At 35.9% G+C, this 23,935-nt stretch overlaps 1 protein-coding gene across 1 annotated transcript in view; it reads right to left on the bottom strand.

Annotated features, from left to right (window-relative positions):
* Positions 1-23,935, bottom strand: part of htt (huntingtin) — a 78,017-nt gene that overhangs the window by 18,831 nt on the left and 35,251 nt on the right. The window contains exons 36-52 of the mRNA XM_056456875.1: positions 21,492-21,628; positions 21,295-21,411; positions 21,063-21,185; positions 18,553-18,806; positions 14,360-14,502; positions 14,075-14,285; positions 12,729-12,864; positions 10,468-10,647; positions 10,211-10,387; positions 8,330-8,406; positions 8,104-8,242; positions 7,905-8,027; positions 6,965-7,175; positions 4,657-4,802; positions 4,082-4,259; positions 3,901-3,984; positions 401-585 (exon numbers count right to left, since the gene is read on the bottom strand). Of these exons, the coding sequence (XP_056312850.1) occupies positions 401-585; positions 3,901-3,984; positions 4,082-4,259; positions 4,657-4,802; positions 6,965-7,175; positions 7,905-8,027; positions 8,104-8,242; positions 8,330-8,406; positions 10,211-10,387; positions 10,468-10,647; positions 12,729-12,864; positions 14,075-14,285; positions 14,360-14,502; positions 18,553-18,806; positions 21,063-21,185; positions 21,295-21,411; positions 21,492-21,628 (2,621 nt within the window). The remainder of the gene's footprint in view (positions 1-400; positions 586-3,900; positions 3,985-4,081; positions 4,260-4,656; positions 4,803-6,964; positions 7,176-7,904; positions 8,028-8,103; positions 8,243-8,329; positions 8,407-10,210; positions 10,388-10,467; positions 10,648-12,728; positions 12,865-14,074; positions 14,286-14,359; positions 14,503-18,552; positions 18,807-21,062; positions 21,186-21,294; positions 21,412-21,491; positions 21,629-23,935) is intronic.

The following is a 23,935-nucleotide window of genomic DNA, read 5'->3' as shown; positions in this document are numbered from 1 at the left end:
AGATTTATTAAACAGATATATTTATTAAAATAATATTTTAGCCACCAAACAGATTTAGAAATTGAAAGATTATATATTTAAATTCAAGAAAAATAGTGCGAAAATAAATTACAACCTACAATTTTTTTTTTGCTTCTCTTGATTTTTCCTCTTTATTAAATTTGCATTTAATCTTTTTCTATAACATATACATTTGGGTGTACTAGTTTTTGGACAGCTATCGTAAGTTATTTTGTTAGATAAGCTCCAGATTTGGCTTCAGTACTGACTAATCTAATGTACATGCACAAATCTAATATTGTATAGCTTCCTATTAAAAATATGAATTTAAAAGAGAGATTTGTGAGGGGTGTACTTATATATGCTGAGCACTGTAAATATAAATACTTCAATCTCTCACCAGTGGTGGGATTCGGGTATAGCTGTTCACAAGGGGCAGCCTGGCCAGACTGATGATGACGTTTCGTAGGGTGGGTGTAAGGAATGCTGGGATGTTCTTGTTTTTGTGGTGACCCAGAGCCAGGACAGTCTGCAGACCTTCAACCAGCTCGGCCATGATCTCACAACAATGCCATTCACGCTGGTCTAAAATTCACAGACATGGTAACTCATGTTATAGACGCACGATACTGGATGTTTGACTACATCAGATAAATCAGACAAATTTTGGCCATTAGCCGAGGTGGATATATTTCTCTTTTTTTTTCTTTTTTTAAGTTGTATACATGTCAAGTTTGTGATTTCATATAATCCACATAGGGCTTGACATTAACACCCACCAACCTGCCAAATGCGGGTACATGTCAGCTATGGCGGTTGTCAGATGTCAGTTAGACGGTCACTCCAACTAGCGCTTTGGCTGCTTCAAGATCATTTTTAAACTGTAGTTTTCTTAAAAAGCAGAGTTCAACAATAAGGACTCCCCAATGAAGGGTCAGCCTGAGAGGTGACAACAACAACTGTGTTCACGTGAGCAAAAGAAAGCAGGTGAATACCAAATGAAAGGATGATCACAAATAGTGAAACACAGGCGATCCTGACGCATTGACAAGGGCTTTAGTGTCAAGGCTGATATCAGGTGATGTGATGCACGCGTGTTTAAAAGTTTCAAAAAGAAACCTTGCACGAAGCATCCTGGGAATGTACCTAGTGCAATCTGTTCTCTTTTAAATAGAGTCGACAAAAAGTGACACTCGAGCACCCACAGTGCTGGAATCAGAGGCTGCAGATTTTTTAAAGGTCTTTTTGTTAGCAGCAGGTTACTTTTGCTTTAACCTTTCACATGATCATCTTTTCGTTATGGCACATGGTTTGTCTTCCATCTGCTTTCTTTTGCTTAGTTATTTTGATCTAAGAAATGTTTATTTTTTTAATTGTTTTATTTATTTTTGGTGTGGTTAGAGAAAAATTTGGTAAATCTTTAGTGTTGAGCCCTGAAAAGTCATGTGAAGTATAAACTAATTGCAATGCGACACTATGAAACCACAATCTATTTTCTCATGCTCATTGGCCACGTTTACACTGTCAGGTCTTGATGCCTAATTCCGATTTGTTGCCTATATCTAACACGTTCTTTTAATTGAGACCTATATCCGATTTCTGTTTACACTTGTCATACAATTTACAAAGTCGCACATGCGTAAAGGCGGGTTCTAGCATTTGCGCCACACTAACCACGGTGGAAGAAATTGTCTTGCTTTTAGCTCTGTGAAATATGTGTTTTCCCAATATTAAAATGATTTTGAGGCGGAGGCAGTGGAGGAGGGAAAGGGCTGTAATCGCAGGTTATGCTTATAGTTTATATATGGTGTCCTCCACCATCCAGAGGAATCTGTGGGTACAAAAGAGATCTCAGGTCTGGTGGGAGCAAATTGTGGCCACTGACCACTCCATGTTTCCTCTGTTGTTGTTTACCACCTCAGTGTCTCCACACACGCTCTTCCCTCTACGTAATTAAACTGCGGCGAAGTACCACATTGTTGCAAGTTTAAACGTACAAAATGGAATGCCTATAAAATATATTTTCCCAACAACAAAATTGTGGCTAGTGAAAATGGCAAGTGGCTAGTAATGTTGGAAAACTACTAGCCACAATGGCTGGTGACCAAAAAAGTTAATGTCAAGCCCTGAATGCAAATAATGTTTAACTCCTATACTTAACAAGATTGCTTTTAAACAGAACCCCCCTGGGTCTTAGTGCTTGCCCATTAAGGAACTGTATTTATTCAAGGGGTGTTGTTACACATATTAAAATGTAAGGATAATATTAATTAAATATACTGTTAATACTATTCAGCCCCCCTAGTTCACAGGTGTCAAAGTCAGTTCCGGGAGGGCCGCAGCTCTGCACAGTTTAGTTCCAACCCTGCTCCAACACACTTACCTGTAGGTCTCGAACAAGCCTGAGGGACTCAATTAGTTTGATCAGGTGTGTTTAATTAGGGTTGGAACTAAACTGTGCAGAGCTGCGGACCTACAATAACTGGAATTGCCACCTGTGCCCTAGTTTTTCACGATTCTGCAATCGGTGAATCCAACGCAGAATCAACAAAAATTCACAAGTTTTTGCGATCCTGTAAAATTCTCAATTAAACGCAAAATAATCGCAAAAATTTAAATAACCTCTTAAAACATACAATTCCAAACCATATAATCAAATGTAATTTTTTTCAGTTTGCAATTAATTGTTTTTCATGACTTATAGATGTTGCATACGCAGCGCTGTATGTATGTGATATATTCGAGTGTCTCTCGAAAAATGACATCTCACCTGCTCCCTCACATTACATGGAATGGGGAGCGGGTAGTTTTCAGCTTGTGCAGTAAGCAGATGCAGATGAAACGCGAGTGATTTACATGTGAAGTCATAGCGAAGATGCGTTATAGACATCTTGTGGAGCGAATTGGGCGTTTTGTGCATTTGACATGCTTCAGACTGCAAAAGAAAGATGGAGCAAACGGAGCAATGGAACAGACAGATGGAGATGAGACTGGTTCTAGGGTGATACATGTATGGCTGGTATTATGATGTGCATCAAATAGATAAATTATTTAATTTAACTCTCTCTGCAGTTAACGCGAGATAATTATTCCCTGCCATTGACGAGTTTTACAGCAATCTGTGTTTTAGGTGTATTATGGTAGGGGAAGCCCTAACGCATGTTCTGTGTGGCGATGTCAGATGCTCCGGGGAGCAAAATCTGAGAAAAGGTAAGATGGTGGATAAAAATAAGAGTTATACAAACTTCCTTTGGCTTAATCCCTACCGTTTCAAATCTTGTCTTGACAAGAGACGAAAATAAAGAATTTTTATTTTTTTGATTTGTGTCATTGTATAAGATTGCACGCCTAACATAGTAGGCTACCTAATATGGTATATACATATAATGTTTTACATTTATATATTTGTATTTAATTCAAAAATTGTCTGCAAATTTCTGGGAATTACTGCCACAAAATCAGTCATTTTTAATCAAAAATAAATAAATGATAATAATTTCACTTTTTTTTTTTATTTAGCTATTTTTTTTAACTAGGGGGTCTGACTATTTTATTTTACACTAGTATTAACAGTAGATTTAATTCATATTTTCTTTACATTTTAATTTGTGTAACAACACCCCTTGAATTCCTTATCGGGCAAGAACTAGGGCCTGGGGAAGGTCTACTTGGAAGCTATTTTTTTGAAAAGAAAAAGGGATTAACAGCACAGATATTGAATTAAGCTCCTTTCTTACACTTAAGCCAATAAGACTCATTATTATTGACCTGTTATGATGAATATTTTTAGTGCTTCAGAGACTGTTGTGCATGGTACTCAAGTGACAGATAATGTATAACTTCCTAAGTAATTCAAAACTGTGAATATAATCACTTATAAGTGTGTGTATGTTAACTCACTATCCGAAGAGTCCATCTGGTCTTCTGACTGTTCTGATGTTTTCCGCTCTGGCCTCAAAAACTGGTCACCAGGACCAACAGCGACTACACACATGGTCATAATCACAAAATTATTAAAATGACATTTTTATTAAATTCAGTACACTCCAACCCTCCTCTCTCAGAGCTTTATAACACACACCTGCATGGATGAGGAGCTGTATGCAGTGGATGATGGAGCAGGTGTGTGTGAGGTAGGAGTGAGAGGTGAAGTGTGTCCACACTGCCGGCTGCTGGAGAGCCAGACACAGACACGACAGACTCATCTGCATGTCAACACTCAGAGGCAGCTGATCCTGCAGCAAACGCCAAACCACCACCTACACACACGCACACATAGAGAAAGAGAAATATGAGCTGAGCAGATGTTATTTATATACACGCATACACAATATTATTATTTTTTTAATACTGATGTACATCTGATTTTAAGGTTTTTTATTTTTAATAAATTTGCAACAATTTAAAAAAATCTTTTTTTCACATTGTCATTTTTAGGTATTGTGTGTAGAATTTTGAGGAAATAAATTAATTTAATCCATTTTGGAATAAGGCTGTAACATAAAAAAATGTGGAAAAAGTAAAGCGCTATGAATATGATAAATACCTCTACTGGCTATATATTAGCCAATGTTGAGCAAAAAAAAAAATCCATTTTGATTGACCATTACCTTATTATTCCATATAAAATCATCTTATTTGAACAGGATGTCTTACCTCTATAGCGAGGGTGCTGAAGGTGTTAATGAGTGTCTCTCTGTTTTTGGGAATGTGCATTGAGGATGGCAGTTTGGACAGAGACAGCAGGTACTGACTCAACACGCCACACAGACTCAACACAGTCTGATAAAAGCCAGGCTCACCTGCAACACACACACACAAACATATGCAATCAGAGTATCTATATTCACCACACAGAATTTGTAAAGTCCTTTCTGTTTATTTACACAAAGCAGCTCACGATACAGTGTTTTCAGGATCTATTTTCTGGTTCACTTCACAGTAAACAAAGTGAACTCAATCCATATCTGTGCATTTGGTAGCACAATACATGCTAAGTTAACTTTACTTACACAATTTCCTTAACGTGTAACCAGCATTTTAGCAGTACACAAAAAAACGCTAAACACAATAACAGTGATGTTTTAGTATTTTAACTAGAAGCGTAAAATATGCACATGGCTTATGGTTTTAACACATTGCTAACATTTTAACATGTTGCTAACATAACATAACATTGCTAGGATCTTTAGCACATTGCTAGCATTTAACATTTAAACTTTTTGCTAACATTTTAGCATTGCTAACATAACAAACATTGCTAGTATCTTTAGCACATTGCTACCATTTCACATTTTAACTTTTTGCTAACTCTTCTTGCTTTTTTCTAACATTTTAGTGTTGCTAACATGATAAACATTGCTAGGATCTTTAGCATATTGCTACCATTTAACATTAACTTTTTGCTAACTCTTCTTGATTTTTTCTAACATTTTAATGTTGCCAACATGATATAACATTGCAAGGGGGTTTTTAGCACATTGCTACCATTTAACAATTTAACTTTTTGCCAAGTCTTCTTGATTTTTTTCTGACATTTTAACGTTGCTAAAATAATAAACATTGCTAGGTTTTTTAGCACATTGCTACCATTTAACATTTTTACTTTATGCTAAGTCTTCTTGCTTTTTTCTAACATTTTAACATTGCTAACATGATAAATGTTGCTAGGATCTTTAGCACATTGCTAGCATTTAACGTTTTAACTTTTTGCTAACTTTTCTGGCTTTTTTCTAACGTTTTAACGTTGCTAACATGATAAACATTGCTAGGATCTTTAGCACATTGCTAATATTTTAGCAATGCATTAAACATGTTAACTTTTAATTAAATTTTAATTTTAATGTTGCTAGCAACATTTCACAACAATAGCTTGTTTCTGCTGAAATGTTTTTTAATGTGTATTATATTAGTTTATGTTTTAGTACATTCCTAACATATTACTACCATGTTTAGCACATTATTTATTTATTTATTTAGGTTTTAATTCCATATCAGCAGCATTGGCTACATTCATGGCAAAAATCAGTTTCTTAACAAACATGCATACAAAAAAATATACATGTAGCAACAACACTAAAAACAGTCATAAACAATCTTTTAGTTTGATTAAAGATAAATATTCTAAAACTGCTCCAAATGGTACCTTTTCAAACATTTGACTTAAAATATTTCCCGAATAAAACATTTTCTAACATCATTTAAAAATACACATTCTCGTAAAATATGTTTTATCGTCAAAATATTATAAAATATAATAGGTTTTTCTTCCCCTTTCAATAAATATGTGTGTGTAAGTCTTGAGTGTCCGACTCTGCATCTCGTATGTACAACTTGGTCCTGTCTATTTTCAAAACGGTAATTATTTCTTTCATTTACAACTGAATTCACTTCATACAAGTTGTTATTCCTACATTCATCCCATTCCATTTGCCATTTCTCATTAATATACTGATTTAAAACGGGTTTAACATCAGACACAGGAATTTTACATTCTATAATATCCAATTTAACATTCTAAAATATCCTATGTGAGATTTGTTTTTACAACCGACATCCAGATCTGCAAAGATCGTTAACATGGCTATTAAGATCATAATGGACCCCGAAAGGCAGCTTGTGGAACTGTATATAAACCAGACCAGACAGAAAGCCTCACAGATAGTTCAGGACTCAACTCATCCTCTTTATTATGAATTTAAAAAACTTCTTTCTGGTAGACGATACAGAGTACCCACAGCAAAAACAAATATTTTTAAGAAATCTTTCATACCGTCTGCTATTACCATATTGAATAAATGACCATGAAGTAGTTTTGTATGTTTAGGGTTGTGTGTTGGTAATCTGTGGTGTAGGAAGCTCTGTGTTTGTGCTTTGTGTTTATGATGTTTGGGAGGCCAAAAATGAATTTCCACACGTGTGGACAATAAAGATTTCTAATCTAATCTTTCTGACTCCAGCTCACCGTATACTTGATTCAGCTTCTGCCAGTAATCTGCACAAACTTTAGATGAAGGGAGGAGGGGCTGATGAGGTGAGGGGAGGAGCTCTATGATGCCAGCCAGTCGCTCGAAGGTCACCTGTTGAGCAGTGTCAAATAAAACCGCCCCATGGTCCTTACACACCCTCTGCACCCCAACACTCAGACATGATGCCAGCAGACACAGGTTGAAGTCCTATAACACAGAATACAGTAACAGAACATTAGTGCCTGTTTGAATCATAAAAAATAATGCATAATTTTGATGTTTTTTTTTAATTATTATATTTATTCAGTAGAAGATGAAAATATACAAACACAATCAGATCAACATAAAAGAAGGAAACTACAAGCTACATTAATCGCATTCTTACAGAGATGAAAATAAGAAATGTATGAAAAATAAAACATGAATTAAAATCATTACAGGAAAGCTATCTTAACTTAAGCAGAGTAAATAGGTAAAAGTCCTTTACATAGTGCCAAAATCGGACTCAATTGTTTTTCTAACAAATATGGATTTGATACCGATTCGAGTAGTGCATCTACCTCAATCAGAAAACGTTGAAAAGTAGAGATTGAAGCCAAGCATTTTTGTTTATGTAAAAAGATTTCTAAACAAAATAATAAAAAGTTGAAAATAAAATCTTTCGATTTGTGTGCAAATTCTGGGCAATAATAAGTAAATTATTTTAAACTCAAGGATTATGCAAAGGTAGGGGGTGTGGGGGGGGGGGGGGGGGGGGGGGTTATTGTTTAAATAATGTCAAATAGTCATCATAAAGTCAAATCAAAAATTCTGAACAAATTCACACAAAAAAATGTATTAAAGTTTCATTTTCTTTACCACTAAATGTGCAACTAATCAGAATATCAACATATTTAGATATAAAATAATTAATCTGATAATGATTTTGATCTTTACCTTGCAGGTCATGATGGCGTTTAGATCAGATTGGGGAAGTTTGGTCAGCAGCTCTGTAGTTTCATATAGAGCTCCTTCGCCTTTCAAACAACACTGGGATTTCACCAGAGTAACATACCACTCCTGCAATACACAAAACAGTAATAAAGTTATGTTGTAGGTAGGAGGATTTCCCCCATTTCCTGCAAACCAGTCATACCTTATTGGGTTCCACGTTTTCAGGTGGAGGAGGTGGATCTCCATCCAGTGGGTGTGTGGTGATAGGGGCGACAGGGCTTGTGGTGTCTTCAGCAACAGTGGCTCTGAACCTGTCCAGCAGGGAGAAGAACCGCTGATGCCTGATAAAAGAACGAGAGAATGGGGAGATCTCCAAATCTACATTGACAAAACAAACAGATGAGAGCGGAAACTGCAAGCTGACTTACCTTTGTGCAAGACCACTGGTCTGCAGGTACTGCTGAATCCTGTCCAGCTCCTCCAGAGGAAGCTGAGCGATGCTATTCTACAGTAGGAGGAGAAAACACAATTATTTGGAACTTGGGGATGTGCAGATATTAACATTTAGACTGATACCAATAACTATGTCTGAAACTCAACTGGTTATATATAAGCAAATAGATTCACATAGATTCAGATTTTTACATGGATGTTTTTTTTTAATTGAGCCTGATAAAATCATAATAGTATATTTTAATTGAACTTATTTCATTGAAAATCTTATTTAGATTTATTAATTTAGCAGACACTTTTTTACTTCAAAATACCAGAGTGCAGCAATACATACATGCCATAAAAAATCTAAGTTAGTTTAGCAGTTTATTTTTCTTAATTATGAAGTCCTCATAATGAAGTGTTTGTAGAAAAGTGTCTGATGCATTTAGAGAGGAAAGAGTGTGTCTCTCCTACAGGTGGTTTGTAAAGCCCACTCACCTATATGAAGCACACTCCGGATTGCACAATATTTTCCAGAAACATGGAGCATTAATAAGAAAGTGTCTGATGCATATGAAGAGGAAACCGTGAGCGTCTCCTACTTTAATTGCAGAAATCAAGGTAACAACTATTCACTACTTACTCTGTCTTTAAAAACTTTTTTTAAAGGGAAAAAACTGTGCCAACATTTTATCTACCCTGTAGCATAAACTCTTATAACCATGTATCTGCTGCATCTAGAAATAATTCAGAATTTATGCATTATGGGGGCTATTATGTTTTCCAGTTGGGCTACCAAACATTTATCCACCCTGCCTTTGGACTACCTTAATGGGAGGGAAAATATAGCCTATTTCAATGCTTTTTTAAACTGTGTTTTAACCGGTACTTCAAAAATAAAAGAAAAAAACTAAATTAAAATAAAATAAAAGGTTAATTTTGCTGTGGTGACCCCTGAATAAGCAGGGAATCTTATTCCGAAGGATAAGAATAAAATGAAATAAAAATAATAAATCAAATTAAAAAAGGTGGTTCATATTGCTGTAGTTACCTCTGATAAAGCAGGGATTCAATTTAAGCTAATTTAAGCATTTGTAATTGTGTTTTAACTGGTACTTCAGTACCAACTTCAAAATAAAATAATAAAATTAAATATATTTTTTTAATAAATAAAATAAATAATAAAATTTAAATAATAAAATAAAAAAAAAAAAAATAAAATTGAATTAAAATTAAATAAAAAATAAAATTGAATAAAATTAATGAAATAAAATAATAAATTAAAATTAAATAAAATAAAAAATAAAATAATAAAATAGAATAAAAATAATAAAATAAAATAATAAAATAGAATAAAATAAAATAATAAAATAAAATAAAGAATTAAATAAGATACAGTTAAATAAAATACAATTAAATTAAATTAATAAAAAAATAAAATAAAGCCTACCAGGTTTAAAAAAAAAAAGAACAAAATTAAATTGCATTAAAAAGGTCATAATTAAAATTAAATATTTAATAAAAATGTTAGCATTTCCAAAAAATATATGTGGCCTATAATGAATGCTTATATAACGTTTTTATTTAGCAAATAGTGTATTTTCTATTTGAGCCATTTTCATTTATTTTGGGCTACCAAAAACTGAAAAGTGCCTGTCTGAAGGGCTACCAGAGGTTTTGAAATTTTGCAAGCCCTGTGATAGGGCAGTATTTCCCCCATAATTTTATTTTTTTTATTTTTTGTGACATTGATCAGGAATTTCATTAATTGTAGACAGGTTTTGTTTTTTTTTACTATAAACTCATGTATTCTAAAATGATAAAGAATAGCCGAGAGAATGAAATCCGCTGGTGGTTTATTATGCATGTTTTACCTGCAGGGTCTCAGCGAGCAGCATCTCCACACGTCTGCAGGCCAGAGTGTCCACCATGCGAGCCAGCACACGGAACGGCGTGTTCAGGAGTTTGTCCACGTACAGCATGAGCAGAGCCCCGGACTGACTGAGATGAATGCCCTCCAGACACTGCAGGGTTTTCTTCAGCATCACCGGCTGGACAGGCACACATTTAACACGTGAGTGTGCTCAACAGATAAAACAAGATGAAACTGTGCATTTGTTTGTATACATACAGTAGAAAGGTTGTCGCAGCGTGATTGTATAGCCTGTATGAAGAGCCCGCTGGCTGCTGAATTTCGGTGCACGGCACTGATGAGATCCTGCACCGGCGGCTCATGGGAAAGACTGATCAGATCGCTCACATGATTCACCGTCAGCCACGTCAGGTGCTCAGAGTCATGTAGGTTTTGACACTGAGAAGGAAAGACAAAATTTTTTTACTTCAAAGGGCTTTGCACACTGAAGTCTGAAATTTTCGCATTCATATTGATTAGATTTTCCCGAAATGCAAAGTTTATTTCAGGAAATCTGTGAAATTTTGATACATTGCTTGTGATACTTCACACATTAACCTACATAAACAAATACAGAACAGAGACTGGCAGTACGTCAAAGACACGCACACAAAACAGCAGCAGTGTGCAGTGACAGTGTGCCAGTCACTGAATCCAGCATATAGGGGTTCTCAACTGTCTGCCACATTCGGTCTCATATTAAGTGTTTGTCAAAGTTATCTGTGCCCTTTGCTTGTACGGTGGCTCTGAACCGTCAAAACAATTCTCAAAAACAATTTTTCAGATGCGAAAAAGGAAAAAAATTGAATCTGATTCACATTTTTTATGACGGACGAAAGTTTCGAAGGCAGTTTGACAATACAAGTGACACAACATGAGGTCGAATTAATTTTTTTATGTGGGAAAACAACAGACAAAAAATATAGGATTCAATAGGGTTGGGTCGATAGACGATACCATTGTCCATTGCCGATGGTCAACAGCCATCCTCCGCCGCGACCCATACACACACACAAACTAAGGCCCGGTTTACACTAATGCGTCTTGGTTTTAAAATGGCATTTTAGAAAGAAAACGATCCACACCCACACTGGCGTTTCACCTAACATTTCTGAAAAAGCCCTCCTTCCACACTAGTCTGTACCGCCGAAAACACACATCACGTGACCCCACACACACACACACACACACACACACACACACACACACACACAAACACACTGTCATGCGCTGCAATGTCTGAGTTCCAGCAGTCAGCCCAGAGAGCAGTGCACGTCGGACAGTTTATCAAGGATGTACCGCTGGATCGCGTCTCACTAGTTGTTAAACGTGATATTTAATTAATCTTGTCTCTATCTAACGACTCTTCTGTCTTTTGAGTCTATCAGGTAACGTGTCACAGCGTCAGTACACTGCTTCGATGTTTCGCTTTCATGCACTTAGTAAATTTAGCGAAAACCTCAGACACTGTTGGTTGGTTGCGCACTTTTTTTACCAACAAAGTTTATCAAAGCCATTATAATGACACAGATTACTCTGCCTATTCAAGCCAGAGGCTTGAGCTGTCGCTCCTCCTCCTGTAAGCTGTTTTAATTTGTACACCCACCCCACCCCTAACACCAATCCCCAGTGACATCACTCATAGAAGAAGTGCAAGGAAGGAGGAGCTGGAGCTCAAGTGGCTCTGCAGTGAGCACCATTTGGAGTTATGGGTAAAATAAAGACCATGGGGGTCAAGTAGTTGAAACGGTAGGCTACAAATAAATAATTCCTTAGGAATTAATTAATTATTCATAAATAATTAATTCACCACCGCCCACAACAACGATGCCATCGTCCATCGCGATGTTTCACATTAGACATTGTACGATGCCAAATTGGTCAACATCGCCCAACTCTAGGATTCAGTGAGCAATAATGTTAAGATGTTAAAAAAGCAATTTTGCATGAATTTGTTTTCTTTTCCAGTGCAAACATCAACTTTCAAATAAATACAATTTTCTTGATTTAACCAAAAAAAAACTACATTTTATTTAGCTTCTCAGAAAACAAGAGTTTGATTTTGAATCATAAGTAAATATGAAGAAAAAAACTCTAAATGCAAACGCATTTTTATCAAGCTCCTGTGTGTAAGTTCAGTAATTTCACTTTTATGGCAAAGAAGAAGTTATTTTCATGGTCTTCAAAGTGAAATAACTGAACATAAACAAAGGAGGCTGCGAATAATGCTCATTTTCGATTGAAATTTCTCACGGCACTTAGAGGTTTCTGCATCTAAACTCTTCATATATCCATTCAATTTAAATGTATTCCTCCAATTAGATGATTTGAAATACATTTTTAATACTGTACATTTAAACTAAATATATTTTTTTCATATATTTCAACATATTTGTAACATGAAGTACAACTCAGATAGGGCTCTTCAAGAGTTCAGACAGGAGTTTAAGAAAGGACACGTATTGCTTTAGAAACCTCACCACGTAATCACAGAAGAGGATAAGAGCTCCTCGGCGGACGATCTCTCTATTGCACATGGTCAGCTTTCCCTCAGGCCTCTCCTCATCTCCGGATGAGTGTGGACTCAACAGCTTAGTGCTGGACAGACTGTGTCTCCTGATGGAGTCAAGACACAACAACATTTACTACTGCCTCTTTACCTGAGAGACCAAATAATTGACTGAAACTTTCATTTGCACATTTTAATGCACACAACATAAAGAACAAAAGTGTCAGCTGTGTGGAATCTATTGGCTTGGGTACTTAACAATATTGATTTTAATGTGGATTCTTAAATCTTAAGCTCAAATCTGTGCTGTTTTCGGATTTAAACTCACCTACCATCCAATATTCTTAAAGAGCTCCTTTTATGGGTTTTTGAAAATGACCTTCTATGTAGTGTGTAACACAGCTCTAAGTGAATGAAAACATCCAGCTGAGGGTTTAATCTGAAAGTGCACCTTGTTTAAAACCAGTGCTTAATTTGTGCCCGAACACGCTGGATCCGGAACCTCTGAAATTTGATCCGGCACCTTATTTTACTGATCCCCCTTCTCAACTGCCCTACTCCGCCATCTGATGTTCACTTTCACTTTCTACTGCAACTCCCCAAACCTCTTCAATTTCATCCGCTACAAACCTCCCACTCTTCACTTTTGTCAATTAAACAGAAATTAGGCAAAAAATAAACAAGGGGGCTAATAATTCTGACTTCAACTGTACATTACAGTATTTATTCATCTTTGTTATTGTTAGTTAATGAAAATGTTCGTTATTAATTCATATTAACTCACATTGCATTAACGAATGTTAACAAGAATGAATTTGGATTTTAATAATGCATTAGTAAATGTTGAATTATGACAAGGTATACTACACAAGTATTGTTCATTATTAGTTCATCTTACTAAAAACATGAGCCAATGAAATCTTCTTGTAAAGTGAGAGAAATTCATGAAAATAACAGTAGATTGTAATAGCAGTAATAATCAAAGTCTGATATTAAGATTATACCAAAAATTTGGTCACACTTTATTTTAAATGTACAATTTATGCTATTAACAAACCATTGACTGACTTTTAGCTCAATAAATGACTAATTAGCTGCTTCTTAAAAGATAATAAGGTATTAGTTGGGCTTATGTATGTGATGTAAAATAAGATCATATTTTATAAGTGCTATATCTTATCTTAATAATAGGCAGGTATTAACACGCATTACCAAACAGTGGAAGGCCAATGAATTATCTTCACAAACAAGATTTGATTTCCTAAAAGTACCACATATTTGTCTTAATGCAGTGATTTCTGTTGTGTGCGATCTGACCTGGGCGTCTGGTGCACCTCTGACCACCAGGTGTAGTTGGTGTAGTTGATGATGAGAAGGACCTGACACCACAGCAGCACCAGAGACGGGTGTGTGGTGATGAGCTGGAGAACCAGGCTGTTCAGACCCTCCAGTGTGTAAAAATCTCCCCCTTCTCCTCCCTCCGCCTTCAGCAATCTGCTGCCCGCTGCTGTGATCCGCCGGAACATTCCTGGAAAACGCTGCGGTGAGTCTACTGGGCTGGGAGACACGTGAAGTGTGTATTCTGTGAGTCTGTGTGTGTACCTGATTTGAAGATGTGTATCAGACACATGAGCAGAGTGCCGAGCTGCTGACAGTAGAAAGTGTGCTGCTGCTCACTCATGTCCACTTTCACCTGCTTATTGGCGATATCATCCAGCAACACCCCAACCAATTGCAGTAAGAACCTGGCAACAAAATATTGATATTATCAATAATAATATTATTGTTAGATTAATAATTATAATAATTAATAATTCATTTTATTTTTAAATGGCACCTTTCTGGACATCCAAGGTCGCCTTACAACAAACATGCCAAAAACAATTAATAAAATATTGCGAAACATAATTTCAAATACATGAAAGAGTTGCAAACTCAAACACATCTTAAATATAAAATAACCATAATTATTAAACATAATCATACGAACGCCTGCTTAAAAAGATGGGTCTTAAGACAAGATTTAAACGTGTGAAGACTATCACTGTTCCTTAAATCCAATATAAGTTATACAACAATAGAGTTCCATAGGCAAGGAGTCGTAGAGCTAAAAGATCTGGCTCCCGTAGTGCTTAATCGGGTGCAGAGTGGTACTAAAGAGATAGAGTTGGGTGATCTAGAAGTGTAGGAAGGGGTATTGACCTCATTCTCCAATGAGGAAGTGTACTCGTTTTTGTGACTGCTTTAGAACTTCTGATTCAGTTGTCTATGGGAGAAATGACCAGGAATAATAAATGGCAGAAAAGACTCAAACTACTCGCTCTACAAACAAGTGTGTTCATGACTATACATAAAACGTAGAATAATATAATACAAAAAGATCAGTTTGCAACATCAAGCAGCATAACAAGGTGTTTTAACATCTAAAAATAAATGAAAGTTAATGAGGATATAAACGTACGTGAAGAATAATGTCAATAGGTACGGAGAAGTTCGGTGAGATATTGACGAGCAAGATGGTGAAGTGCCTTAAAAGTGAGAAGTAATATAGAAGAAATCAATACGATATTTTACTGCCAGTAAAGCTGATAAAGAAGTGGTGTGACATGTTCGTGAGATGAAGTCCTAAAAATGACACAAGCTGCAGAGTTCTGAACCAGTTGGAGTTTATGGAGAAGTTTAGAAGGAAGCCCAGAGAGAAGTGCATTACAGTAGTCTATACGTGAATTGACTAGTGCATGGATGAGAATTGCTGTATTATTAGTTAGGAGAGAAGGGCGAAGACGAGTAATATTATGCAGGTGGAAATATGAAGCATAACATTATTGACATGACCTTCAAAAGAAAGTGTGCCATCCAAGATGACACCAACCTCTTAAATTAAAGCTCTCAAGATTAAATATTGTTGCTGGGTGATTACTTTGTTAATAACGTTTTTTCACAATGTTTTCCCTATTTAGTATGACTACACAATAATAATAATAACAACAACAAGTTCTATTAATATTAGTTAAATATTTATTATTGATATTATTCAAAGTCCTTTTAATTAACTATTATTTAAATTTAAATTTAAATTTGAAATAGCATTAATAAAAATTATTCAATAAAAATTTGCATTTAATATTGCTTAAAAGACATTTAATAACAATAATAATATTGTTATTTTGCAGGAAAAAACAAAGAGTTAAACAATATTATTAAATAAAATAATATCAAATAATAATATTTTATTTATATTTTAGAAGACACAAAACGGAAAACCTTTCGCATGGTTTAGCCATTGATTTTTAGAAACATTAGCATTCTGGTGGACCAAAAACACAAACATTTTGTATTTACAAAGCGTGAGTTTTTATAAAATATACCATTATTATCTTGTTAATATTATCTTGATAATATTTTGTTAAATAGGTGGCATTAATGAGCATGCATTCTATGTCTGTGTAAACATTGAAAAATATGCAAAGAATATGCCATTTGTTTTTTTAATTCCACAAGGGTTCATTTTGGTCCCTGATCAAGAGGTTAAGATGCCATGTTATTGGCCTGACAATGAAAACGAGACATGATTTCGGCCTCACGGCTATTAGTACAGCCGGTGCCGATAAAAGCCCTGGCTCGCACTGGCCCGACAGTGGAAATGCAGCTGTAGTGTCCCACACAGAGACAATAACCACCCATGAAACAAATGTATTTGAAATATATCTGAAAATGAAGCTTTTTCCCCCTCATACTAACACAATTTATACTAGACAAATAGACTTCATTGAAAATGTACAACAAGTTACACATTAATGGCCTATATACTATATAACTGCAGGTTAACTATGATTATATATAATGTCTGCCTTGTAGACCTTTTTCTTGGCTGCTGCATGGAGGGCGCAATAGCGACCAGCGTCTTCTGGTAGAATGTTTAGAACGTCCGTTTACAGCGCTTTTTTTAGTGGTTTTGTGACACACAACTTTGAAAAGTGTTTGTTAAAGCTGCTATAATCTGTCAGAAGTGATTCAAGTGCGAGAGAAAAACTTTCTCCTAGTTCACGTGTCTGCCGTCAGAAATACAGTGTGTGTTTGTGTGGGTTTCCCCGGCCTGTCAGCTGTTTGCTCAGCGGCTCTTCAATTCACACACACACCACTTCACTGCATTATAGAGCAAATCAGATTACTGGCATGAAACTTAACAGGTATAAGTCATGCAATTTACAAAAATGACCAATAAAAGTCTGTTTTTGATCCTCTGCTGGATGATTTGCGTGTTGATTCTATTCAGGAGCAGTTTATGCTTCATTTAGTTAGTTTGAGTGTAGTGTTTACCACGGTTTGTGTTTTTCGGTCATTTCAAAACACCACTTTATTTTCACTTTGTGCCAGTCTTTCAATCAGTGTGTCAGTGGGACAGGACGTGTGTATTTCAAACACTTTGGTGAATTACATTTATTTAGGTTGGTTATTTATTTGAAAAAAGACAGAAACTGTTTACTTTAGTGATGGCGAGGCTCCATTAAAACCGCACAAAGATGCAGTCTGACGGTAAGGGTAAATAACTCACAGCAGTTGTTTTCCATCCCATTAGATCATATATTTTTTTAAATAATCAGAATTAAAAACAAGTAAAATAGAGTAAAATGATCATTTCAAAGCTGTCCAAATGTGACTGTTTATACACATCAGCTGGCGACCGAAATTTTAGCATTCTCCTTGCGCGTACACCCAAAGCAGGTAATTTTGCGTTCTGAGAAAAAGGTCTATACACAACTCCTTATCCTTTCTGATTTCGACTGTAACATGTCAAGCAGTCAGTCAAGGCTATTTTCATGGCAAGAACATTTCAATATTAAATAAACAATTAAGAACAACAAACAAATGAATACACAAGTTAAATAAGATGTTTAGTGTTAATATATGATAAGATTTCTAAAATCTTTTCTGGTGTCACTTTGTTGAAAATGTCCTTAAGAGAGTTCATTTCATAAAAAAGTCTTCTAGAATCATTAAAAGCATGACAGTCCAGTAAAATGTGTTTTACAGTAAGGGGAGTTTTGCAGCACAAACATTGAGTGGGGTCTTCACCTTTGAGGAAAAAAACATAGGTTAATCTTGTATGCCCAATACGACATCTGGGAAAAATAACTTGATCAAATCTAGTTTTAAAATGTCTTAAAATTCTGTTTGAGATTTCAGGTTGGATTTCATGCAATTTATTATTTTCCAATGCATCCCACTCCTCTTGCCACTTGTTTAAAATGTAATTGTTGAAAAAAGGTCTCATCTCTGATGGAGGAATTTGGCATTTGTTCACAACAAGGTTTTTATAACCTGTATATTTATAACAATCTGTACATACAACTCAACATCCAGATTTCTTAACTAACTGCAACGGTTTAATGTTATCTTTTTTTTTTTCTTTTTTTTTTTTATATTTATTTTGTGTTGTCACTTTATGTACACTGGAAGCTTCTGTAGCCAAAACAAATTTCTTGTGTGTGTGAAGCACACTTGGCAATAAAACTGATTCTGATTCTGAACTTGCTTCAAAGCATCTTTAGCAGCTGCATCAGCTGACTGTAACATATTAATGCGCACCAATTGTAAAGCTGTTTCGGAAGGATAAGTATTGTAAAAAGTGTGGTCATGTTTCTTCGGCCAGAAAGTACCATTAGAATGCAAACTAAAATAATAAATCACATCCCTAACACACTAACAATGATTTCAACTCAAATTCTTATTTAACATGTAGTGTCTTAGTGCATTTATTTTTACGGATTATTTATCTGTCCTAAGTGAATTACCTAGCGAAGGTTTCCTCAGGAGGGAATCGCGGCGTCTCTCCGTTGGCATCCTCCATGGCAACGGGCAGAGTTTCAGGAGGAGCGGGCACATCATCATCACACAGTCGACGGATGGTTGGACAGGAGAGCAGGTACGGCGACAGTGAAAGTTCTTGAATTCGAGACAGAATGATGTCCTCGGTGGACTGGGAGATGAGCACACGCAGGATGGCCAAAATCCCAGACACCCACAACTGCACTGTACCAACTGATGCCTACAGAACAGAACAGGGACACAATGAGCCACTTTACAGGGTTAAGAAGAGGACACGTTTATGCTTCACAAATCTGCACATGCAATATCAAATCAACTCTTCATAGTACACAGAATTCATCCTGAATTAATGCTGGGTTACACACTTCATGTCGATTAAAGAGCCCCTATTATGGGTTTTTGAAAATGACCTTCCATGTAGTGTGTAACACAGCTCTAGTGAAGTGAAATATCCAGCTATTGCTAAAATCTGAAAGTGCACAGTGTTTAAAACTATTGATTCATTTATAAAAGAGTCGACTCCTAATGCTTCAAATGAATCGTCTTGATAACGAGTCTTTAGCCGTTTCAGCGTGATGATACGAAACTTAAGCACCGCCCAATTGTTGCACGTGCAAACCCGGGAAAATTTAAACCTGCGGCCCTGCCCAAAAACAGTAGCAAAAAAAAAGAGGAAGACAAGCATGGTTGCAGATTCCGGTTGAATCAAGTCATGAAGACGCTGTGCTCAACTGGATATTACTGGAAGTGTGAGGGGAAAGTTAGTGTTATTTTCTCTACCCAAAGATAAAACTGAAGAGTCAGTGGTTGATGTTTATTTTTGCAAAAATACCTCAGCATTATAGCCCTCACTTTTCTGACGAGTGCTTCAGTAATCTACACGCTTACAACGGGGGATTCGTCAGTCGTTTGTTAAAGGAAGGATCAGAAAATACTACTGATGTATGGGACTTTGTCAGAGCTTGACATGGAACTTCCTCCATTTCAAAAGGGTAAGTAAGTGTGATTAAAATGGTTGCCTCTGTTTTCTCTAGCTTGCAAATGATGTATTTAGTTGTGTTTTGTTACTTGTAACCGCTTGTACTGTATCTGGTTAACTCTTTATATTCTCATATCGCATCTAAAGCCACATTAAAAACGCGACACGTGCCACTTTGTTTACGGATTGCGTTTGTGAGCTTTCTTGAAATTCCGGGACTTTTCTGAGATAAATAACATAACGGGAGGGTGGGGAGAGATGGGTCTGAAATATAGGTGACTCCCGGGAAAAACAGGATTGTTGGCAGGTATGCTCACACACACACTATGCACTCTGACTACTTCAATATTGTTGATAAGCCGTGGTGGGCATTTCACTCTGTTTCACTTTAAACACTGTCGACCAAATCGCAATAGACTGTCATCAGTCCAATCAGCGCAGACTAGCTTCGCACTAAAGAGGGGTTTGGGAAAGAATGAATCGCTGAACGAATCATATGGGAGTCGCTGGGATAATTAGGTAAAAATAAATACATATTACAAGACAATGAAAGTGTTTTTTGACCTTGCATGCATATCAGACTGTTGTTCGAAATATGACCCTTTTTAATGTACAATAGGGGCTCTTCAAGTTAACCCACTTGTTTTTACAAATTTAAGTGGATTGAACAAAAAACAATGAAGTCCTCAAAAAACTCAAGAATTGTGTTGTTATAGATAAATTAAATAAGGAGTTTTAACAAGCAACAAAAAAAGTATTTTGAGTGTTCTCTCTTAGATTTGCTTCATAAATGGCTACTTTTAAAAAATGAAAAAAAATATTTGTCAAAATATTGATAATGTGTTACTTAGGGCTGCAATAACTAATAAAATCAAATTGAAAAAAAACTATAAGTATTAATAACACTTTGCAGTAACCTATCTATTACTTATTGGACAAAATAATCCTCATAAAAAATTATGGAAAACTTATTTGAAAACAAATTAACAACTGATTCTCAACAAATAATCAGAAAAAAAAATATTCAAGAACCAGTTTGATGATCTATTAAAGCGTCTACGTCTGGCAGCAAATATTAGAACTCTATAAAAAATTTCAACAGGTAATCAGTGAATCATTTCACACAAGTAGATATTTAGATCTAGAACCATCTGTGATAACAATAAACAAGGATTATATTGATAATTATTTAAATTTTTACGGTTGCAACAGCTAATCAATATAATCCAACAGATTCACTTATAAAAATAACAAACAACTAATTTGGTAATCGATTAATTACTTCAGAGGTTGCAACCAGTGATCAGTTAAATTACAGTAAATAATTACAATTAATAAGAAAATAATTAATTAATTTGAATAGTAATGAACACATGCTCTTAGCTAACAAATAATTAATTCGATCAATTTAAATCGAAAAAGAAATAATCAATTACTACTGATAGTAATATCTCCAGCATCAGTCAGCTATCTATAGATTATGTGAGTTATATTTACTAGAGTAGATGGTGTGATGAACATGCTCTTCAGCAGCATATCCACAGGCCGCAGAGAGGACGGAGCCACAGACTCAAACAGTGTGTTTAACACACCCAGCGCCTCATGAGAATCCAGGTGCATCTGTCAAGCACATGTATAAAAATACACACCGTTACAAACCCATTTGAAAATCTAAATTGTGCTTTTTAAAACACGATTCTATCAGCATATCCGATTGAGAAAGTCGCACTTGTTGTTTTCCGATCATTGGCAGGATGATGTCAGCGACCTGTCGCGAAAGCCTCTTCCACTTATCTTCATTCTCTTTGTGGCACTGTTGGAGGACCAGAATAAACATCTCCAGCACCTGCATAAACAAACATGCATGATTTTACATGGAAATCCGGAGGTGTGATGAGACAAACACGCAGCAGAAAAGAGTGTTACCTGATGGTGTTGTATGAGGCGCAGCAGCATCGACACCACCACTTCCTTCTGAGTGTCCAGCTCTTTCCCTGCATCTGCTTTATTGGAGCCTCTCAGCACAAACAGATCATGCACTATAGGCTGAAGAGCAGGTATTGCTGGGAAATATTGAGGATACATTTTTTTTTAGAATCAGAATAATGCGAAATCTATATGATTTGCATTTATTTCTATATTAAGAAGGACCATTTAGGTCATTTAGACTGTCTGTAAACAAGGAAATAAGAAATCTAATTGTGGCATAAAAAACATTTTAAACTTACACTCGTTACATTTTCTGTTTACAGACATCAATAAATTCCAAGATTACTTCACCATTTTTTAAGTTATCTTCCACAAATTAAAGGGGTTTTAGTAAAGTCCCTTTTTATATTTGGTAAGACACTGATTTACCATCAAATTCTCTTACAATTTTAAAAGAACATTCCACTTTTTGGTGGAAATAAGCTTCACTTTACAAGTTGCCTAGAGCAGTGGTTCCCAATTACAGTCCTCGGGACTCCTCGCCCTGCACATTTCACATATCTCTTATTTAAAACACAAGCGCTGTTTCTCAATTCCAAGAACGCAGAGAACGGACTTGCGTTCTTGTGAAGATCGGTCTCGCAGGTGTCCTCAGAAGAACAATCTCGAGAGACCACTAGAACAAAGAACGCATCCTCTGAGAAATGAGATGCTGTGTTCTTCCTGAGGGTCACGTGACCTTGACGCATTTTTAATGGAAAATTATTTAAACATTACAGCATAAACAACGATTTACTGTTTTTTTCCCTTTTCAATAGTGATACTATGCATAAAGACTTTACAAATATACGTTGCACAATAAATAAAACTGATATTAATATGAATTTCAGCAAACAAACACCCTTAATGTGTTTATTCCTTTAATAAGACTTTTATGGTAATGTTTATATTCACCGTTTCCTTTAGGGAAACTCCTGAGATAAATAAGTTCCATCTCTGAACTTTAATAATAAACCTATTTAAAATGCTCTAGTCGCAATGACTTCTGAGACTTCTAGAGCGAGTTTGCTGCTCAAGTCTGCATCGGTGCGTCATTGATATCAAGAACACATCCGGGAACTTTCACACGTCCTCCGTTCTTGAGTATTGGAACTGAACTTTGGTAGTTGATGATGACTTTGCACGAGAACACGAGGACGCAAGAACACTGAAGAACGCATAGAGAAACAGCCAAGGATCAGTTCATGGTTCTCTGTGTTAACGAGCTGATCATCTGAATCAGGTGTGTAAAGTAAGGAAGACATGGGCTGTTTCTCAATTCCAAGCACGCAGAGAACGGACTCACTTTCATGTGGAGACCAGTCTTGCCAAGTTACCTCGGAAGGACGAACTCAGGGGACCGCGAGAACAGAGAACACATCCTATGAGAAATGAGAAGCTGCGTTCTTCACTGGTTCTTCCTGATGGTCACATGACCTTCACATGTTTTTAATGGGAAATTATTTAAAGATTACAGCATTCATACAACAATTTATTGTTTTTCCCCTTTTCACAATATATACTGTGCATAAAAACATAACACATATGTGTTGCACAATACAAATTAAATTAAATTTAATACGAATTTCAACAAATAAATTCCCTTAATGTTTTTATGCCTTTATAAAGATTTTCATGGTGATGTTTACTTTCACCGTTTCAATAAGGGGAACTCCTGAGGTAAATAAGTTATACCTCTGAACTTTAATAATAAATCTATATAAAATGCTGTGCATTACACCTCCTTTATACAGCCGCAATGACTTATGGGACTTCTCGAGCGAGTTTTGCCCTCAAGTCTGCAACGATGCGTTCTCGATATCAAGAACACATCCGGGAACTTTCACGCATCCTCTGTTCTTGCGGTCTTGAGTTTTGGAACTGAACTTTGGTGGTTGATGATGACGTTACACTAGAACACGAGGACGCAAGAACACTGAAGAACGCATATTGAGAAACAGCCATAGAAAATGGGCTGGGCGCAGGGTCCCAAGGACCGGAAATAGGAACCACTGCCATAGTGTCAAACAATTTTACCATAGCTTTACCACTTTAAATCCATTAAGCCGATCTCCGAGCATGACAGGAGCACTTTTAGCTTAGCTTCGGATTAGACCATTAGCATCTTACTCAAAACGAATCAGAAAAAGCTGTTCGATAATAACTTTTCTGTAGTTACATTGTGTATTTAGACCGATGGAATATTAAACGTTGCTATTTTCTGGGACAATATGGCTAGGAACTATACTCTCATTCTGGTGAAATAGTCCAGGAACTTTGCTATTGATATAGCAATATAAATTTTAATATATACATGTAATGACATTATGCAATGCTGCTACCTAGTTACCTAGCTATGGACTATTTTCAGGTGCTGTGTACTATCATTGAGCCTGTTGCAG

The sequence above is a fragment of the Danio aesculapii genome, chromosome 1, assembly GCF_903798145.1.
Source record: "Danio aesculapii chromosome 1, fDanAes4.1, whole genome shotgun sequence".
Taxonomy (NCBI): domain Eukaryota; kingdom Metazoa; phylum Chordata; class Actinopteri; order Cypriniformes; family Danionidae; genus Danio; species Danio aesculapii.
Note: the sequence above shows the minus strand (reverse complement) of the source record. Positions and strands in the feature narration are given on the sequence as shown.